At 38.3% G+C, this 22864-nt stretch overlaps 1 protein-coding gene across 1 annotated transcript; it reads right to left on the bottom strand.

Moving 5' to 3' along the window:
- Positions 1-7433: 7433 nt before the first annotated feature.
- LOC121236532 lies at positions 7434-13393 on the bottom strand. The gene is made up of 3 exons (XM_041132984.1): positions 13285-13393; positions 7915-8233; positions 7434-7836 (listed from the first exon to the last, which is right to left on the bottom strand). Exons 1-3 carry the CDS (start codon positions 13391-13393, stop codon positions 7434-7436), a joined length of 831 nt encoding a protein of 276 aa, XP_040988918.1.
- Positions 13394-22864: the final 9471 nt, after the last annotated feature.

Genomic DNA, 22864 nt, shown 5'->3' on the forward strand with positions numbered 1-22864 from the left:
TTGGAAGCGCATAACTACAACAGTGGAAGATGAAATTATGGAAATAAGCGTTAACATGATTTTTGGTAATAAAAATTTCTTCTGGAATTACTGAGACATAAATGGCACCAATCAGAAGAGACCTTTGAATCCATATCAAACAAACAAATCTCAGAATGAATCTCAAAATCCAACAAATATGAATATTTCACAAAAATATTCACAAAATAATTCTTTAAAATATGCGGGATTGGAGTCGTTACCTAGGATCAAATCGAACCGAAATTTTTAATCCGAGCAACATAGAGATTTCTAAGCAACACAAAGATTTTCGAGCAACACAGAGATTTAGGGTTAGGGTTTGGCGATGGAGGGTGTCGGCGTCAAACCAGAGAGAGGGAGATAGGGTGGGTTAAATGTGCGTCGAACCTTAGAGAGACTGGGGTTACATCGAACCAGGTAATGGGGAGGGAAGGGCTTGGTGGGTGTCCTCGAGTGAATGGAAGGGGGAGGATACAGGTTTCGTGCGTTTGTCTCGAGCAGCTTGAGAAGAAAAGGGAGAAATAAAAAACGCACCATTTAGTCACTTGGCTATTCACTTCAGAAATTTGTCAAATGCAATACGGGATTCATCACTTATTCCAAACGGTGCGTTTTAGTCCACGTAGGAGACCGTGCGCGGCACCCCCCCCCCAGCACCTGCATTTAGACTTTTCCATATACAAGACGCAACACACAGGCTTAAAGATAAGCCCTAGAAAGACGTCGTCAACATGAAAATTCAGCTAAATTAGCCCGACAGGATACAAATCTACAAAGATAATTGCAAGTGAGATAACCACGTCGAATGGATGCTATTAACAGCCGAATTATACTCTAGAAGATAACATACCAAACTAGGCGCCAAGAATCATGCCTATGAAGGGGTTTTGCTATAGTCGAGCTCCTCAACCCTTATAACCATATAAGTAACCTACCAAGTATGTGCTAGAGATCCATTCATCAGTCACTGGAAAGGTTAACTCCTCTCTGACTTAAGCATTGGAAGCATACTTAATTGGGTTCCTCAAATTTTCCCTTTTTGGTTACAGTTCGTTTGGACACATTGCAGGCATTAGTGGAAATTAGTTCAACAATTTAACCCCTGGTGACAACCCGGACTTAGCCAAGCCCTCATCTATTACTTTCATTATGTCTAGTCTTGGCCGACTTAGTTATCTATCCAAGTTTTGGCATGTAGAGGTCATAGAAAGCAACAAGGGCCTTGCCCATCTTAGAGAAGAGGCGTCCAAGCCCACTAAGAGGCCCATCATGGGCTAGTGAAAGTCAGCCACTAAGGGCCTTGGGCTTAGGGAAAACCTTAATTAGCGTTTTGGCATTGGAGGTGCCTACTTGAAAAAGGAAAAAGTTTTTAACTTTCACTAGAATTCCCATCATTAAGAACCAAGCATCTTGGTTAGCACGTTGATGCCACATGGCCAACATGCAAACCAACATCTAGGGTACATTGAACTTGGACATGAAAATAGAAGAAGTGGGAGAGAGAGGAGTGTTTCGAAACCCTAAGAGCCACACACCATACCCATGTACTTGTGTGTGAGTTCCTAGAAGGTGGAATGATATGGGATGTAAAGCCCCGATCCTGGAGGTCCGGAGAATTAGCTCTTAATACTTAATATCAACTTCAATAACACAACTATAAAATCCAGAAAACTTCATAAAATATTAATTCATTTACTCAACCCAAATATCTATGTTCCTTCATATGGACAATAAATAAATTCTCAATAACATAAATTAAAAACTCTCTAGAGACTCAAAAATATCCTTAACTCATCAAATCAAAATAATCGAAAATAAATCAATTTACTAACTACGATTCTCAAATAAGCACATGTACCCTCAGACACTTATTCCACTATGATCATCACACCTTACTAAAACTTCATACTCTTGTTCTCCAACTGAACCATCAAAATTATCTGAAAAATATTTGGAAATAAGGGGTGAGTTATCAACAACTCAGTTAGCAGAAAACATATACTAGTGTGTAAACATGAGCATTAATCAGAATTCAGAATGTTGAACAAAGTATTTTCTTTAAGAATGCAGAATCAGAATACTTGTTTTCAGAATGCAAAATCATAACATATTACCAAAAAATATAAGAGCGAAACTTCCAGAAAACATTCTTATGCAAAATTTCCTTTGGCAGAGCATAACTGAACATATTCATTTTATCTTATTATATCATAACAGAGACCATGTTTAACCCCCGTGGTAGGGTTGTGTAAACTGCGGTAGCTAACCCAGCAGAAACAGAATGTGAATATTCCTCTCATTCATTCTCGGAACCCCGAGTGTGCGCATAGGAAAGATCATGCAGAAAATCACTTTATTTCCAAAGTGGGTGAACCAGAAACAGAAAAGTTGGTACCAACCCAAACAGATGCCACAGTTTTACACCCGTGGTAAGGTCAGAATGAAACAAAAACAGAAACAGAATGTTATGCCAGAGGTTTTCAGAAATTATATCATATCATATCAGAGTACAAAACATCTTAGAACAGAACATAATCAGATCACAAAAACATAATTTATGTACAAAATTATATATTTGCTCTCCCTTTGCACAGTTCAGAAAACAGAATGTCAAAAATAAGTTCATGTCTACACCAGTCATGCCAGAAAAATAATTTATTCTTAAACAGAATCTCATGAGTAATGCAAAACAAATAACTGAAGTAGTTGAAATTTCTTTTCATAACGAAATATGCATACTTCTCAAAAATCAACCCCAACCCATTTTATTTTTATGCAAAGTTTAGCATAGGAACTTGCTTATCTGGATTTCTTAACTTTTTTCAACATTTTCTTCAAAAATGCCGAACAATAATTAATCATCACCTATAAAATAATCACATAATTCTTGTAAATTTCCAATCAATCACATATCTTAATATTTAAGCCTAAGTTTCTAAAATAACCAATTTAATTCCTCAAAACTTTAGCTTGATAAAAAAAATCTCAGCCCAATAAAATTGCTAAAACAGTTTATAAAACATAATAAAATCAAGCCTAAATAAAAAATAAAAAATAAAAAACACGCACACACAAGTCTATCACAATTATGTGTGTCTAATTAATCTTAAGCTCAGCCCACTAAAAAAATAGCTCACTAGATTTAAACACCAATCAGATAACACTAAACCCATCAGTATAAGTCTTGTAGTCCATTACAAGCCTTTCCAAAATTTAAAGCGTGTTTTAGAAAATAAAAGGGTAGGAAGGTAAAAACAGATTCTTCTTCTTAACCGATATATCTGATACATAATGTTTCTCTTTTAGTAAACTATAACAGACACTAAAGAAGACTAAAACATGCTCGGCGGCAGGGGCTTACTCAAGAAGAAATCACGAGGCAGCATGCGACGGCTGGACTGGGTAGGCAGTGGAAACGCAGATGGAGAACAGGCGTGTGACTCACTCAAAAATGAGTATCACAAAGGCTATCCCAAGTGTAGGAGGATGTCGCATAATAATTAGAAATAAATTCCTAGATCGTCTCCTCAGGAAAAGTTATTTAAAATCAAACTCGTTTAAAATGGTGAAAATATTTACAAAGATAAAATAAAAATGTGGTATGTGCAATGAATGGAAGAGTGCAATGGGAATGAAAAGGGCACTCTAGTCATGGACTAGATTCATATTTTTAGATTTTTGAGTGTCGAAATAAAATGTAAAAAACTAACAAATTGAAATTAACAATCAAAGAATCAACTAAACTAAACAATCTTAATTAATCTGAAAATTAAACAATAAAACTGAAATTATTTTAAGTCCTAATTAAACTTTAGTCAATCTAAGATGCAATGAAACTAAGAGATTAATAAAACTAATCTAAGAATTAAACTATATTAGAAAGTAATTGACAAAATACGAATTGAGAATTGAAAAGCTCCAAAATCAAGATTCTAGGGTTCATCCTTGTATTCAAATCATAAATTCTCAAAATTAATCCATAGCAATTGTAATCAATGTTAAATGAAAGCTTAAAGAAGCGAGAAAAATAAATAACACGAAGTAAATAAACAGCAAATAAATTACCCAAAAGTCTAAGCCAAATGTCTCAAAAATACATCACAAACTTTAAACTAAAATTAAATAAATAGTAGAGAGTGAAAAGAGCAAGCCAAATGAATGGAGATAGAGGTGGTAGGCAGTGGAGGAAGGCTAGGTAGCGGCTTCGTTCCGAGAAAAAAAATCCAGCGCGTCGTCGTGTTGTTTTTCTTCTCCCCGAATAACTGCGGTGCTCCTTGCAAAAAGTCCCGAAAAGAAAAATATATATCACTCCCTCATTTGCGTCCCTCCCGAATTGTGTCGCATGCCACTCTCTTTAAATTCAGCTGCTCTGTGTTGCGTGTGTGAGTTTCCTCTTCTTCTTCTTTTTTTCCTTTGCTTTTCCATGTGAGTTATCTACATGTGAGAGACAAAGAGGTTGCCTTTTTTCTTTGACTTTTCTCATGCATTTCTTTGCCTATATAAAAATAAATAAAAATTAGAAAAGAAATAAAATATAAAAAGAAGAATAGAATATAAAAAAAAAAAAATATTGTGCATGTGAATGAACATTATCCAATTAAATCACAAGTTATAAAATTAAGCATAAATCATGCTATTAACTAATTTAAATCACAACTCGGATTTATTCATCTTAACCTTTTTTTTATCTAAAACCAATAATAATATAATGAAATAAATAAAATATATTTGTTCTAAATGTATAAAATATGCAATAATTCAGCTCAATCACACCCCCAACTAGCGTTTTGCTAATCCTTGAGCAAAATAGTAAAAATTAATTGAGATGAATATTGCATAAAGATCAAAATCCAAATCGAAACAATCAAACACAATTCTGAATTATCACAAAAGTGACACGTTACTAGTCAACCCCCAAGAGCTATACCCACCAAGACTATCTCAACAATCTTTCACATAGAATTGAGACAAATGTCCCAGAACTCAAATGTGTGTGTAGAGCTAAACTGGTTGTGTGTTCCTCATTACTAGCCATGATTTGTCATAAGATTTTTCAACCATAAGATTAATCATTACTGATTCTAACTACCTCAAAACCCAAGGGACTAGCAATTTTCACGCCAGCTCTGTTTTTAAAAGTTGAACACTCAACCTCTAAAGTCTTGGGTAACTGTTTCTATCCCTTTACTTACGATAGTTCACTAAGTCGCATTTAACCCTTTTTTTCCTATTCTTTTCAAATGTCTCTCTTTTCTTTCTTTTTTTTTTTTTTTTTTTGGAAAGCATGGCTCGGTAGTCCTACAGTTTACTTCTCCTGTGTTAAATCAATGAACAGTAAATTGAGGAACACTACAAATGTAAGCATGTGCAAAATGTCCTTCAAAATTTGCCCTTCATTCTACAAAAAACCAACCAAGTCTCATCTCAATGAGTATAGCATCCCGATATTTCAAATCACACATCAACAAAATATGATGCATAAAAAATAATGCTCTATGCTCAAGCTTGAAAATAAATCTTCACAAAATGATTCCGCTCAACTACTGCACCAAGATGCTCAAATTTTACAAAATACTAGAAATAGAGTGTGTGTCAATCATATGTGTATCAATGCACATCACATTAATGCAATTTTTTTTTTTTTGAAATCTATGCACACACGCTTCACCCCCCCAACTAGTGAGAGACATGGTCTTCAATAAATCGAACGAAAGAAAACAAAGTGCATAGGAATAATCAAGCAAAACAACAAAAAAATAACATGAAATATAAAATCAAAGCAAAACAACAAATAAAAAACGAAATGCAAGTAAAGAAAGCTGTAAAGGGTGAAAAGATCAAAACACTTCCCTGGAATCTTGCACAAGCAAGATCTCTTCGTGTGGATCAAAGACCTTCAGAAACGGCTTTAGACGTTGTCCATTGACAGTGAAGCAATTGCCATTCTTTGGATTGACAATGTCTACAGCGCCGTGAGGATGAACCTCTTTTACAATGTACGGCCCCTTCCATCGAAATTTCGGCTTCCTGGAAAAAAAAAATGCAGTCTTGAATTGTAGAGAAGCACTTTCTGATCAGGAACAAAATGTTTTTCATGGATCTTCTTGTCATGCAAGACCTTCATTCACTCCTTTGCCAAGCGGGAATTGTCGTAGGTCTCTCTCTTTATTTCATCAAGCTCTGAAATCACATCAACAACATGCACCTCTAACTCGTCGCAATCACCAGGCATCTTGCAAGTATTGAATACATTCATTTCCAATGTCATATTCTCGAATGTGAGTTTCAATACTCCACTTCGACAATTTATCAGTGCATTGGAGGTAGCAAGGAATGGGCGCCCCAAGATGACAGGTGCTTTGTAAATAGTAGTGGCTGGCTGCTGCATATCAAGAACTACAAAATCCACTGGGTAGTAAAATTTGTCCACCTGGACCAGTACATTCTCAACAATACCCCTCGGCACCTTGACTGATCTGTCAGCTAACTGTAGCTTGATGGAGGTCTTTTTAGCTCACATAATCCCAACTGCTCATACACTGAGAATGGTAGTAAGTTCATACTACTCCCCAAATCAAGTAGAGCTCTCGCAATGCGTGACTCACCAATCATAATGGAAATGTGAGGAGAGTCAGAATCTCCAAACTTCTAAGGAGTCTCGCTCAATATCAATGCACTGACTTGCTCCGTTAGAAAAGCCTTCTTCTTGACATTCAGCTTCCTCTTCACTGTACATAAGTCCTTCAAAAATTTTACATACGAAGGAACTTGTTGTATGGCATCCAAGAGTGGAATATTAATCTTTACTTGCTTGAAGATCTCCTGAATCTCAGTGTGGTATTTATTCTTTTGGCTAGCTGCCAATCTCTAAGAATAGGGAACCATAGGTTGGTACCCCCTATAACCGAATAAAACTAAAATCATAAGCGAATATTACTACAGCCAAAGCCTCTCCCAAACACTTTACTCTTCCGAACACAAATTCCTTTGGATCCTCAAAAACAAAACAACTTCAAATATGCAGAATACTAATTTATCAACCTTCAATATCCTTCCACCAACTACTAAAGGGTAATCCATATCTACACTGATATGAACAATAATACTCTTAATGAGAACCGTTACTCTTACCACCTGGGTAACAATTCGGCTTCCGAACTAAACTCTCATGTAATACCACAATTTCAAAAAAAAAAAGGACTCACATGAATCAATAGCGTACAAGTTACAAACTTCAATGACTTGACATTCCCCAAAATAGTATTAACGCCACAATACAATCAATTGCAATCAAAACAACCTTACATAAGCTTAACAATACCTAGGTCTTAGAAAAATACAAGTGACTGTGCCAGCTTCTTCAGTTCCTGGGGCGTCAGCATCTGCGTCTCCCTGAGGGACATCATACACTCTCATGGGCACGTGTTGCCTCGGCTTTGGTTTGTAGCCGCTGTTGAGAGAAACCCTATTTCTTCATTCCTCAAAGCAACACTGGGACAGTCTTTAATCATATGACTCACTTGGCCACACCTGAAACAAGTTCTCAACGCGATTCTACACTTGCCTCCATGGTATTTACCGCACTCTCCACAAGGTGGAAATGTAATCGGCATTGAGCTCCCAGTCTCAATGCATTTTCCTTTATCTGATACAGTAAACATTTTCTTCATTTCTGAACCTTCTTCAGCATTATGTGATGAAGTCCTCTTTCTTTCTGAAATGATCAGGGCAGTTGAACCCTTCTGCTCTATCTCTGCTATCGCGGCCACGTTTACTAACTCTTGGTAATTCTCTATTCTTAGGCAAGCTACTTGGCTACAGATCTTTGGCTGAAGTCTTGCTTAAAACTTTCGTGCCTACATCATTTGAGTAAAAAACAAGTGTGGTGCAAACCTTCCTAACGCCATAAAATTAACGGCGTACTGTTCTACGATCAAACTGCCTTGAGTTAAAGTTGCGAACTCCTGCGCCTTTTGCTGTTTGACAGAATATGGGAAGAATCTGTTGTCAAACACTTCCTTAAATCTCTCCCATGACAGTGCAACCAAACTTCCTAGTTCCCTGACTAGAAGCTGCCTTCGCATATCCCACCATATTCCAGCTTCTCCTTCGAATAGGTATCCAGCATATAGAACCTTCTGGTCCTCAGTACATTCACAGATCTCGTAGGTCCTTTTGAGATCCATAATCCATTTCACGGCTCTTAGTGGCCCTTCATTACTAGAAAAATTTGGGTAATAATGGATCAATAACTTCTCATACGTACAACCCCTAACTTCAAGTCGGGGTACATGCACTTATTGTTGCTGTTGTTGTCTAAGCACGCCAGTCAGCAGACGTACAGCTTCTGCTAATCTTCCATTTATCGGGAAATTCTAATTCTCCTGATTTGTGGCTCCCTCAGATTTTCGAGGTATCCTACTGTGAGTCATGTGTCACTTCTAGAAACACACGAGTACACGTATGACAACCATGTACTATCTCTCATATTTCAAAAATTCAAGCCTAATGAAGACTAAAATTTCAAGCCTAATATTTGGTGCATTTCCTAAGGACATGTGGATTTAAACCCAGAGACGTATTGCTCTGATACCACCTTGTGACGCCCTCAGATTCCGCTTGGGATCGGATGGACATCTGAAGCGTCGGGACATGCAACACAAGGTTACCTGCCCCCGTTCATGACATATAAGATGCAATGTTCCTAACATGCATCTAGCATTATGAAATATTCGCAGTGGATAATTTTTTTTTAGCAGTACTATGCACCAAACTTATAATATCTCAAATACTTAAAACATAAACCATGCATACATAAAAGATCCACAATTACTACACGGGTCTCAGAAGACTGTAATCTCAAAACAATGAAGATTTGGCTCCATAATTACATTGTCAAAATATACTATTGGGCTAGTTCGTTGAGTAACTCGCGTAACTCGACTAATGATGCCGGAATACTATCCAAAGACCTAACTATGGAGGCTGCAAGCTCCGTGTTGCGTCTACGGCGTCTAGTCAACCTCCTCCAGTCTGCTAGTGTCTGCTCCCTGCTCTGATCCTGACACATCACCTACCATTCAGAGGGAATGGTAGTTGGGACTACCACGGTGAGATTTGATTATAAATCTCAGCAAGTTAACAGGAACTTCCACACAGGTTAATGATTCATGCATGGCAGTAAAAGTATGAATGCATAATCAAAGTCATAAGTAAGCATAGCATAACTTGATATACAACATGGTATAAATGACATAACTTGAACTGAAACTGAAATTTAGCTTGACGTGACATGGCATGTATGTGAACTTAAAACATAACATGGACTAGCAACATAGCATGAACATGAACTTCAACATAGCATGAACGTGAATATGCATAATTTGAACATGAGTTTGAATATAACATGAACCTGAGCATGACATAATATAAATGTGAACTTGGAACATAACGTGAACGTGAACATGACATAATGTGAACGTGAACTTGAACATGACATGAACATGAACATAACTTGACATAAACATGAACTTGAAATATATTCTTGTCTCCTAGGGTTACCATGATTGGCATGAAGTTGAAACTCGACATGAACGTAAACTTGAACATAACATGACGTGAAACATGACTTCAATGTGAAATACATGAACTTGGAATCTTACTCAATGAACTTAATTAATAAAGTGACCATACGGGTGCTACACGGGTCCCCTTGAGCCGTATGTCCCTGCCGATTACCGCATCACAACACAGGTGTCTATACCAGCTGTGAGTACGTTAATACGTACTCCACAGTTGTTGTGGCCCCACGTATTCTACGTGTCACAATTGCTGTGTCTCACGTAGTGTATGCTCCACAGTTGTTGTGGCCCCATACTTCATGCTCCACAGTTGTTGTGGCCCCATGAATTGTTTGTGCCACACTTGCTGTGGACACACGTAACATAATGTGTGGCTCCATCGACGTTAGTGCCTGGCGCGCTCCGGTGACCAGCTAGTTAGGCCACATTCGCAACCTGTTGACTGTACTTCGTCAACCCAGAGAATTTCACACCTATTTAGACACTCCAGCGTGAACAAAGGAGTTTCACTAGGATATTACCTCATCCTAACGCTTAGGGTCGTGATTAACATGAATAACTTAATTGCATATATGACATTTCTTAACGTGACGTGATATGAACGTGACATAAAGGACGGAAGTCCTAACGTAACGTAACATGACATGAACGTAAGACGATAGACATGACATAAAATGTAACAGACAACATTTCATAACATGGCATACATGTAGCAGATAATATTTCATAACTTGGCATAACATGTAACAGACAACATTTTGTAACATTGCATAACATGTGACAGTGAATATTACATGACATGTATACATATAACAGATAGCATACGTAATGTGGCATACTTGCAACATATAGTAACATGGGACAAAATATATTGTGTAACAGATAAATATTTCATGACAGAATAATTCATGCAATAGATAAACATGTGATGGCATGGCATATATAACAACACACGAACATAAATTGTAGTTCTCTTACCCATCACACATACACAATAAATTGATAGTAAGTTAAGAGCTAACTTACCTCGATCGTCGTGTTCTACAAGACTAAAGCGCGAAACACGAGGAACTGTAAGAGGGTATTCTAAAAGTTAGAATTTTAATTACTAACAATTAGAAATGTGAAAAGAGAAAACTTAGAGTAAAATTACCATTTTACCCTCTACATGTAGGAAAATGACCATTTTACCCCTAACTTAAGGATTTCACATCCTAACTCCAAAAATTATCAAAATTTACATGAGGAATGTAAATTTTGTCCTAGACTCAAATATCAATTCAGAAAAATTTAAAACTATTCACAACTATGGAAAACTCCCAATGGCCGAAATATTCATAGGCCATTTCACTTGATTTTGGTTGCAATTTCTTCCATATTCAAAACCCACGATTAAACCAAAATTTTGTAACAAGGATCTTCCTATCCTAAGTTTAAAAGTACACTTAAAATATCCATTAAGAAAAGTTAATCATCAACACCAAACTTTTGTAAAAAGACCCAAACTTTTTAACAAAAAGTAAACCCTTAAATCACAAGTTTTGGCCTTAATAAAAACATCTCCAAGAATTCTAAAAAAAATAAATATTACTTCTAACACATTCATAACATCATCTTAAGATCAACCATGCTTAAAATCATCAAACAAAAGCCACCAAAAATCACAAACAACACTTGGAGTTTTTGGTTTTAAACTTAGTCTATAACAGAAACGTTTCTCTCAAACTACCTTTGATCAATCTCTTGATCTATGGCTTAAAGACATGTGATCTTCAAACTAAAACATCACATGGCGTAACAATGTGTCCTAAAGATGATCCAACCATCAAACTTAAAATCACATTGCTAAAATTCAACAAAATATGGATCTAACCCAAAAAATCAAATCTTAGGCCTAACCGAAATCCTCTTGCATAGAAAAATCATACCTTTAAAACTAATACTAAATATCTTCAAAATAACATCCTAACATGTATATAAGAGGCTTAGGATCATCATATAAAAATATCAAAGCCTTTGGAATAAGATCAAACAACGAAATATTCCAACTTTCACAAAACAAAAACGGCTTTTCCACTTCCAGTTTTCAAGTTTCTAAATCTAAGGAAATATATCATCAAAAGCTTTATCCATGCAACAAAACTGTAATGAACATTCATAAACACATGCTAACAACACTCCATAAAATTTTCGGACCAAGATATGTCCATTAGCTTGGTCAAAAATTCCAAAACATATCATACGGAAACTAGACTCAAAGACGAACAACTTTAATGAAGGAGTTATCGTGAGAAAATACTTACAAGGGGACGAGAATGGCCACGCAAAAATTATAGAGAAATCTACCCGAGAGAGCACTTTTGGGTTTCTCTCTAAGAACGGGGGAAAGAAGTGATAAAATGGAGAGAAGTGTGTCTTGCACGACTTTAGACTCCTGGAGGAAGAAGTTATGGGCTTGAAAGACCCTTGATTGGAGTTGGCTATGTGACATAAAGTGGAGAATAGTGAGAGGCATGGACTGCCTGCAGCAGCTGTGAGAGATGGAGGTTGATGGAGTGGATTTCTCTTTCATATCAAGGTACTATTGGGTGCAGCCAATGGCAATAGATGGTCTGCCATGTGGGGAGGAAACTTCTCCAAGAAGCTTTGCCAAGGTGGCCAATTTCGTGGGCCTTGGTGGGCCCCAACCAAGTGGGCTTCAATTTGGGGTTTAAAGGGGGTTTGGTTAGGGTTTGAGATGCTATCAAGCCCAAAATCAATTTTTCTTGGCCCAATCAAATTTTCAAGATTTAAAAGGTTGGATAATGATGTCATGACAAGGATTAGATTAATTAATAGCATGTGGAAGTGATTTAATCAAGTAATTAAACACAATGCTAGAAATCGGATTAAAAAGGGTTTAGAGGCCAACTTAGGGTTTGGGGAAACCGTTTAGGGTTTTGGTTTCAATCAAGCTTTTGAGGTTTCAATTGGATTCCAACCATTTAGGGTTTTGCTAGGGTTGAAACCCTCTTTGGTCTGGCACAATTTGGTTGAACAGATAAAACAAGGTTTTGCTTAGGTGGCATAATCTCACACATTGATTTCCTTCACAAATCCATCTAATGGCTCCTCATGGTACCAAGTGTCTAATACTATTGACTATGTGTGGCTAAGATCTTGCCAAGTGTCCAAATAAAAGTTCTCTAACCTAATTTGGACATTCCACACTGTGATTTTGAAAACACTGCACTGGATGCGCTTATCGAGGTTACTATTCACTCAAAAAAAATGCATAATAAACTTAGTACTGAAAAATCCTAAATATTCATATTAACTTGTAGTAAAAATCGTTTATCAAAATTCAACCCCAAAGTGCCCCTAAAAATAATTTTACAATTTTAAACAGTCGTTTCATCCAAAATTATGAAAATGGGTTATTGCGCTATAAAATCCTAAATAATCCACTGATTCTAATGGTGTAGACCATAACGCATTCTGACACTTCTAACTACCTCAAATAATTAAACTCATATATCTAGCATCATAATGAGTGGTAACACTGACTATGTTGACAGACTAAAACCTGCGCGATTGGTCGATTCGTAAAAACTTATGGGGTTTTCACTAGGTTCCTAAAGTCAATAGAAATTCCACCGGTGAATTTTTAGTGGGCTGTTACACCCTACTAGTTTCAGCATACTCACAGGCTTCTTCGACTCTGGTCTCACTACCTCTAGTTCTTTTTCAGCTTCATCAGTCTCTGTTACATCTTCAGGTGTAGGAGCAACTACCTGTCTGTCAATGGTCATCTCTGGTTGGGGAACTTCATTTCCACTTCTCAAAGTAAGAACGGCCTTCGCTGTCTCAAAAACCTCCCCTGAGACATTATGCACTTGTTGTTGTTGTTGCCGGTATACTTGAGGATTCGGCTGAGGCTGTGCTGGAAATTTCCCTTTCTCTTGAGTGCTCAATGTTGTATTTATTTTTTATAGTGCCCCGTAAGTCATTTATGGCCTGAGTGTTCTGATTGTTTGTGGTAGCCTGAATTTGCATGAATTGCTGAAGTGTATTGGCTATCTGTGCCATACTGTCATCTAGAGACTTCTTCGCAGATGATTGAGGCTAAGAACTCTGTGCAACTACATGAGGCTAAAATCCTAGAGGTTCTACAAAAGGATAGCTCTGACAACATTGATATGGCTGATACTGGTGCTGAGGAGCAGCCTGATGAAATGGTTGCTGAGAAGGTGGTAGAGACCGGCCAGGCTGATCATTCCTCCATGAGAAATTTGGGTGATTCCTCCACCCCAGATTATATGTATTAGAGAAAGGCTGATTTTGTGTTATGTTAACCCCGTTTGCTAATTGCATCTGCTCAGAGCCACTCTCCTGAAATACTGGCATAATCGGGCAATCTTGGGTCTTGTGGTTTGAATCAGCGCATATAGAGCATGTCTCTACTGTTTTCACGGCCTTCACATTTTCCATCTCTATGACCTCTAATCTTCTAGTCAATGCAGCTATTCGGGCTTGAACATCAGTGTCCTCCTTAAGCTCATATTTGCCCCCACCAGTAATAGCCCTCAGTGGCTGTGCTGTCAAGGAAACTTGATCAGTACGAGTATTCCATTGTTGTGCGCTCTCAGCAAGATAGTCAAAAAATTGCAATGCTTCATCAGGTTCCTTGCTAAAGAATTCTCCATTACACATAATCTAAACAAACTGCTTGCATTGTGGAGTGAGACTAGTGTAAAAATAATTCACCAACCTCCAGGATTCAAAACCGTGATGTGGACAGATGTTCACCAGATCCTTAAACCTTTCCCAGCTGGCCTGGAAAGTCTCGTCAGATTTATGATTGAACTGGCTGATCTGCTCTTGTAAATACTAAGTTCTCTGAAAAGGAAAATTTTTTTGTAAGAACTCACGCTGCATATCAGACCAAATAGAGATCGAATTAGGCCTCAAAGAATTAAACCAAATCTTTGCTTTATCCTTCAAAGAGAAAGGAAATAAACGAAGTCTAATAAATTCATCAGTAGCGGCTATATTGATAAAAGTAGTACAGGCCAACTCAAAATCTGTCAAGTGCTGATAAGGACTCTCAGAATCCATCCCGTGGAACTGAGGTATCACTGACATCATGTCATGTTTAATGGAAAAATTAGGTGCATCATCAGGTAAAATAATGCATGATGGTGTAGTGGTGCGAGTGGGCTGCAAATAATCTCTAAGAGTGCGTAGTGTAGGTGCAGGCATGGTTTGTTCAATTTTAATGTCTTCGTCTATAGAAAAAACAGAAGAGCTATCTATCTCTGAGCTGTGTATATTACTCTCAGTGCTCAATGTAACTCTAACCAACCTATTTGAATTGTCTCTCACCCATGATATTAAACATCAATCCAAATAGCATAAGTAAGGTTCAAGTGACTGAGTAGTAGATGAGAAGTGAAATGAGTAATCACAGATCAGATAGTGAAAGAAACATTTGAGATAAAAAATAAAATAAAAAAATAATGAGTCTAAATTTACGTCAAGCAACTAGTCCCCGGCAACGGCGCCAAAAACTTGACTCACTCAAAAATGAATAGCACAAAGGCTATCCCAAGTGCAGGAGGATGTCTCGTAATAATTAGGAATAAATTCCTAGATCGTCTCCTCAGGAAAAGTTACTTAAAATCAAACTCGTTTAAAATGGTTAAAATATTCACAAAAAGAAAATAAAAATGATAGTATGTGCAATGAATGGAAGAGTGCAACGTGAATGAAAAGGCACTAGTCATGGACTATATTCATATTTTTAGATTTTTGAGTGTCGAAATGAAATATAAAAAACTAACAAATTGAAATTAACAATCAAAGAATCAACTAAACTGAACAATCTTAATTAATCTGAAAATTAAACAATAAAACTGAAATTATTTAAGTCCTAATTAAACTTTAATCAATCTAATATGCAATGGAACTAAGAGATTAATAAAACTAATTTAAGAATTAAACTAGATTAGAAAGTAATTGACAAAATACGAATTGAGAATTGAAAAGTCCCAAAATCAAGATTCTAGGGTTCATCCTTGTATTCAAATCACAAATTCTCAAAATTAATCCATACAAATTGTAATCATTGTTAAATGAAAGCATAAAGAAACGAGAAAAATAAATAACACGAAGTAAATAAAGAGCAAATAAAATGCCCAAAAGTCTAAACCAAATATCTCAAAAATACATCACAAACTTTAAACTAAAATAAAATAAATGGTAGAGAGTGAAAAGAGCAAGCGAAATGAATGGAGATGGAGGTGGTAGGCAGTGGAGGAAGGCTAGGTAGCGGCTTCGTTCCGAGAAAAAAAATCCAGCGCATTGTCGTGTTGTTTTTCTTCTCCCCGAATAACTGCGGCGCTCCTTGCAAAAAGTCCCGAAAAGAAAAATATATATCACTCCCTCGTTTGCGTCCCTCCCGAATCGTGTCGCATGCCACTCTCTTTAAATTCAGCTGCTCCGTGTTGCGTGTGAGTTTCCTCTTCTTCTTTTTTTCCTTTGCTTTTTCGTGTGAGTTATCTACATGTGAGAGACCAAGAGGTTGCTTTTCTTCTTTGACTTTTCTCATGCATTTCTTTGCCTATATAAAAATAAATAAAAATTAGAAAAGAAATAAAATAAAAAAAAGAAGAATAGAATATAAAAAACAATATTGTGCATGTGAATGAACATTGTCCAATTAAATCACAAGTTATAAAATTAAGCATAAATCATGCTATTAACCAATTTAAATCACAATTCGGATTTATTCATCTTAACCATTTTTTTCATTTAAAACCAATAATAATGTAATGAAATAAATAAAATATATTGGTTCTAAATGTATAAAATATGCAATAATTCAGCTCAATCAGCGTGCGGTAGAGATGCCGTCAAGCTGGGCTAAGCACGAGAGAAAGAGAAAACGAAGAGTGAGAGAGCGAGGGTCACGGCATGCGGGATAGATGTTACCGAGAGGGAGGGTGGTGGTTTGAAGCGGAGGCAATGCAATCCTGTGGTGAGGGGCGTAGCAAGGCCGGGTTGTGGCGTTTTCTGTCGAGAACGGTGGTTGTCACTGGAGATAAGTGGGGTCTTGTTTCCTTTGGCAACTCTCTGTTTTTAGAAATAAAAACAGAGGTGCATAAGGTGGCCAAGCAAACTGTTTCTGACAATGGAGGGACACGAGCATGGAGTTGGGCAGTGGGAAGGCGACTTCTGTCCTGCGAGGGAGGTCTCGTCACGTTGCTCGAGCTGTTGCGTCGTGGGGTGGAGGAAAGGGTCCGAGAAGGTTAATCTGGTGGTGCGGGGGCAAAAACAATTGGAGAAAAACTGAAGCGACTGTTGTTCTCCCGCGGTGGTTGAACGTGGAGGCTTGCGGGTTGAGTGGTTTCTTGGGTGCGATGGTGAAAGGCAGCGTTGTGGAGGATCTCGGCACTTTGGGGGTTGTTTCCGTTCAGCTGAGTGCACACGGGCGTTGGTTTCTGCAAGGGGCACCCTCCACGATTGGGAGTTACGTCAGTTTGGGCTTAGGTTGTGGAGGGCTCCAGCGCACGAGAGGGATGGGGAAGGTGACGACAGCGTTATTCCTAGGTTTCCTTCATGCACAAAAGATTAGATACAGTTCAACAAAAAAAACAAAAACAAACCCTAGAAGGATGACAGAGTGACGTGCATGCAAGTGTATAAGGTGGATTTATATATGTGATGGAAACCTTAATGGAAACACTGAGATGAAGAAACGTGCCTGCCAAGGACTTGAGGAATAACTCTAGGGGAGAAAATAAACGAAAAGAAAACGTGTGCGGAAAGGGCTGAAAAGAAAAAAAAAAACTTCTCACGAATTGGGCTTTTTTCGTGAATTATAGGCCCCGACTCTCATAAAAAATACTACAACTCTTCTTATAAATTTTCTCAGCCCATAAAAAAAAAAATCGATATCCGCCGGAAAAGAATCCTAGGCCCATACTCACTTCTAAAAAAAAAAAAATTACCCATGATTTCGAATGGGCTTTTCATGTCTATACACCCCCAAACAAAATTGAAAAGCGAGCCTAGTTGGAACCGGGTGTTACATGGGGCACCTAGGGAAGGTGAAAAATCAGAAGCACAAGGTTCTAAGGGGCTTTAGGGTTCGGCCAAAGGGATTACACCCCTAGCAAGGAAGAGCCAACAACCACTTTTGCCACTTGTAAAAACCATGTGAATTCCAAAGAGTTTGCATGGGGAAGTGGCGCATAGGGGAGTTCAAGGGGCAAAGTTACAACCCACAAGGATTAGGGTTTCGACCAAGGTGAGATGCACGCCCATCCTAGAAAGATCCAACAACTTCTTTGCTAAGTGTCACACATGCATTCGAGATCGCAGTTTGTAGAAAGAACAAATGATTAGGAGTGGAAGAGGCACATTTGGACAAGGCAAACACCTAGTCCCTAGGTTCGGCGAATACACACATGCCACCCAAGTCTAGAGGAGAGGAAAGGTTGCCTAGGGAACCAACACACACATGCCACCCCAAGAAGCTAGGGAAGAGGAAGAGACCTTGTGGGGAAATGAGAAGGTTCGGCCAACACGCACATCCTCCCAAGGATGATTGAGATTTTGTGTGTTAACCTTTTTAGCCATCAGATTCATTGAACTTAAACGCATGAAGAGGGGTACTCTTGGAAACTAGAGTTTCGGATGAAGGGCCTCACATGCCACTTGTCAATGAGACTCTTGATTTTCTCGAAACAACACAATGATGAGGAAGATGAAGGGAGTTTCAGCCATGGTGTCACATGACACCCATGCATGAGTCTCTTGCATTTCCAAGGTTATAAGGTGAAAAGAAGGAAATATGTCTATAAAAGGGGAGGGCCGACAGGTGAAGAGACTTTTTGGGCAAATCTCAAGTTCTCACTCTTGCTTCTCTTCTTCTCCCACACACCTAAGCCTTTTCTCACCCTTTTTCTCATCATTTCTCACCAACCAAACATCGTGTATGTATCCTCCTCCTTCATCCAACCAATCTCACAAGTGAAGAAGGAAGTTGTGAATCCACCCAAGAGGAGGGAACACGCACGGTAAGAACCATTTGCCCATCTTCATCCACACACACACACACACACGATCACTTTGAATTAAGAGGGTGATGAAAGGGTTTGGATCCATTTATTCTTTTGCACATGCACATTCAGGAAAGGCTAGGGTTTCACCTCAAGGGGAAGACCAAACCACCACTAGCATTGTACACGTGAGCATGAGCCTTTGAAAGGGAAGAAAGAGACGGCCACCCTCTTGATTATGACCTATGGTCCTTTCTCTCTATAGAGTTCGGCCTTATGAGTGAAGTCTGAATGTATGAGGAACCTGTCTAGCCGTGAAATGGAATTCATAAGCCATGAAGGAGTAAAAATCCTAGGCACAACACACTTACACATGCACCCACTCAGATTAGGGTTTTGCGTGTCTTTGTCTAATATTGTTATATATTTTCAACTTGCTATTTGTTGACTCTTCGGGTTTTCTGTAAGTAGACTCTCAACCTACTTTGGATAATGTTTGTATATGCCGCGTAATCGTTGCATTTTATCTACTATCATATGCTCTCGTTGATTGATGATAATCTCTTGCTATGTGATTGGATTAACATGATGATCTTGTCATGCTTACTTGTTATGATGTTTTCGGATATGCTTAGAAAAAGTAGTTCAAGTTGTTGGTCATAACATGTATTATAAGTCTCAATGATTCGGCCATGTCTATATGTATATGCTCGGATTTAAACATTGTTCTTCCATTTGGTATGTGTTGAGTGCTTTGCCTATGCTTAAAACTGAGTATTCAAATATTCTAATATTTTCAAACTGTAACCTGATATGTTCATTGTTTGACTCCATAATTACATGACTCACGGCATTCACATGTTCATATGGTCTATGAAAAGAAAAGTGTTACGAGTTTCATGCCACATCCATTTGGGTTGCAATTTGTTTTCAAAGAAAAGAGTCTATACATATTTTATAATAGCCCCAAATGCTAGGACGGGTAAATGTCATTGCGGAACTCCTATGTCCACTCTGGAGTGTTTAAATTGGAGTGGTAGTCCCTGGGTCGACAAAGTATCATCGACAGGCTCCGAATGGATCCTTGTGGAAATGATACTAGAACGGGGTAGTACCTAAAGCTAGTGGGTGCCTCATATATGTCATATGCGGTGAAGGTGAAATTATGAACTACCACATAGTTAGGATGGTGACGTAGTCACCGCGGTCGAGTGAGTCGTTGGATGATGCGGTAACTATTAAGGAACTAACGGTGCATAAGAGAGCCGTGAGGCATCCAATTTATGTTACAAGAAGCGAACAAGGCAATGAGCTAACGATATGTTATATGTATATTGTTCAATGTGCAAAGTTGGAAAAGATGTTTTATTTTAAAAGTTAAGTTGCATAAGCCAAGTTTTTTTTTTTGTCAAATACATGTTCATGTATTCATTTCATGGTTTACCTTTATATGCCTTAATATGTTGTTTATTTTTTAAATAAAATAAATAAATAAATAAATAAAAAGAAACATCTTATTCTTTATTAATCAAGCCTCACTGAGGTGGACGAAAACTTGTGGAACAAACAACCAACAAATCAACCACATACGAAATCTAAGTGGAAACAACGCCAATTGACCAGGACATCAAGACCATAACACTCAAAAACACTACTTCCTAAAGCTTGGCAAACCCAGCTTGTCCATCTGCAAGATCCCACACAAATCAGTAGGTAGTGTCTCGTTCTCTCCCCACCTACGCACTAGACCAGCTTCACCCCAACGTGCCAATAAGTCCACTGCCTGATTGCCTTCTCGGAACTGATGCATCACGACATAAGACATCCCTTCCAAAGTCACCAACAACTCCTCCTAAAAATTCCAAAGATACCATACAGTGCATTTTCCCCCCAGCAACCAATCCACCACCAATTTTCAGTCACATTCAATAATTACCGACCAACAGCCCAACTCCTTACATAAACTAACACCATGAAGTAAAGCCTTCAATTCGGCCTCATTATTTGTGTCTATTCCAAAATAAAACGAAAAGCACTCTTGACATCCCCAAGATGATTTTGAATTACACCACCACCCCCATAGTTTCCAGGATTTCCTCTACAACTTCCATCAACGTATAATTTCCAGCAACCAACACTAGGTTTAGACCAAGCCATTGGCGTCAACCTTCCAGCCTGGCCTCCAGAGAGCTGTATACCCAGTTCCTGCAGGATTTTTACATCAAATGAAGACAATTCCTTTTTATCGGGCATCCCATTCACTAACATGCCAAGCCAAAACCGAATCAAGCGCCAAACACAATCTGCTGATTCATAGACCCTTCCATTCTAGCCTTATATATCCTTTGCCACAACCTCCAAATAAGAATACTAGGAAGAATACCAATCAAAATACCTTTTTTGTTGACTTTTTAGCACAAGCCCACTAGGGAGAAACATGCTACCACCATGAATCCGCCTACAAACATGATACCCCTAGGGCCACAGCTGCCATCCTCCAGACATCATTAGCCAACTCTCCTGCAGCAAAAATATGGTCTAAAGTTTCCTCCTCAAAAGCTGGACAACAATCACATTTTGACACTAATGGAATGCCTCGAGCTTTGACGTTAACATCCATTAGCAAACAGTTAAAGCGAGCTCTCCACATGCAAACTGAAATCTTCTTTGGAAGAGATTTATGCCAAATCCAATCCAGCCATAGAGTCGGCTACCTTTTAACTTGAATCAACTCCCATGCACTAGCTGTAGAAAAGCACCCATCCTTAGCAGCCTTCCAAATCAAAACATCTCCACCATGCTGCCCAGCTTTAATATTATTGAGTATATCTGCAGTAATATCCTCATCCACCATGTTGTTTGTTTACTTACTGATATTCTCGAAATCTTACCATGATAGTTTCCACTACCATTCACAACCCGGAATGGTGGAAGTTGTGGTAGGTACTCAAGACCTTAAGCAGGATGAATGAGATTAATGACCTAGTCGATGATGAGTACACTCCTGAGGCCCGCTACAATTTTGTTATTGTTTGCTTAAGTACTACTTCCCAATACCTTAAGGACATCCAAGATATGTTGAATAAGGACCATGACTCACCAAGGTCGTCCGAGCATGAGGGCGCACTCTCCGAACATATTGATTTTGTAATGGGCTATCTAAGACAAGCATGGGAGTACACCATAGAAGCCAAAAGGGCTGCTCAGACTTTGGGAGTTCAGTAGCCTAAACCACCTCAAAGGAAATGAGTCTTTTTATGTATCTCAAGTGAAGAGTTATCTATTTTGTAGGTCACAATGTAAAAAGTTATCTATTTTGAATTAATTTGAACAACATGAAACCTTTTGGGATAATTAGTTCATGGTACCATGCTATTTTACGAATTGCTTTAAATCTTACTTAGATTTACATAAATTTTCGCTGCGATTTATTACATACTGTTAGAATATAATAGGTGCATTGCATGTTAACTATTATATATGGGAGTATGTAACCTTGAGTTACATGTCCCGACGCTTCAGTCACTGTCCAATCTCAAGTAAGGGTTGGAGAAGTCACAGAGCAGTGGTATCAGAGCAATTACATTTCTAGATAAACCCACAAGTTTTCCTAGGGATACATGGTACCAAATACTAGGTTTGAAATCTCATGGTTATAGGCTTTAATCTTATAGCCTTAGGTTTGGATCTTTGTGGAAGTGTGAACGGAAGCAAAGTATGCAACGTGGGCCACAAAGTAAAGTGAAGAAGAGGTGGTTTTCCAATCAGGAAGAAGCTGACGTACGGTGGTTTTTTATGTTTCGAAAAAGAATATATGGCGCCTGGTCGACGTGAAAAGACTTCTCCAAGATCAAGAGATCAAGAGGCTAGGAACCTTCCATTGGAAGGAGGACAAGCGAGAGCAGAAGCTATCCGCCAAATGGCGGAAATGGCACGACAACAAATGGCGCAAAGGCAGAATGCAAGAGCTACCTAGAGGAGAAAATCAAAGGTGTCCATTTGAGAGATTTCTAGTATATAGATACCCGAACTTCGTGGGTACGGAAGGAACCCTAAGAGCCAATAAGTGGCTTATCGACTTGGAAAGGACTTTCGACATAAGTGGATGTATGGAGGAGCAAAAAGTCTAGTATGCCAGATACTTCCTTCAAAGAGAAGCCGGTATATGGTGGGACACGAAGCGACAATTGTTGGCACGCGAGTTGGGAGACAAAGCTA

This window comes from Juglans microcarpa x Juglans regia, chromosome 6S, assembly GCF_004785595.1.
Source record: "Juglans microcarpa x Juglans regia isolate MS1-56 chromosome 6S, Jm3101_v1.0, whole genome shotgun sequence".
In the NCBI taxonomy this organism is placed as follows: domain Eukaryota; kingdom Viridiplantae; phylum Streptophyta; class Magnoliopsida; order Fagales; family Juglandaceae; genus Juglans; species Juglans microcarpa x Juglans regia.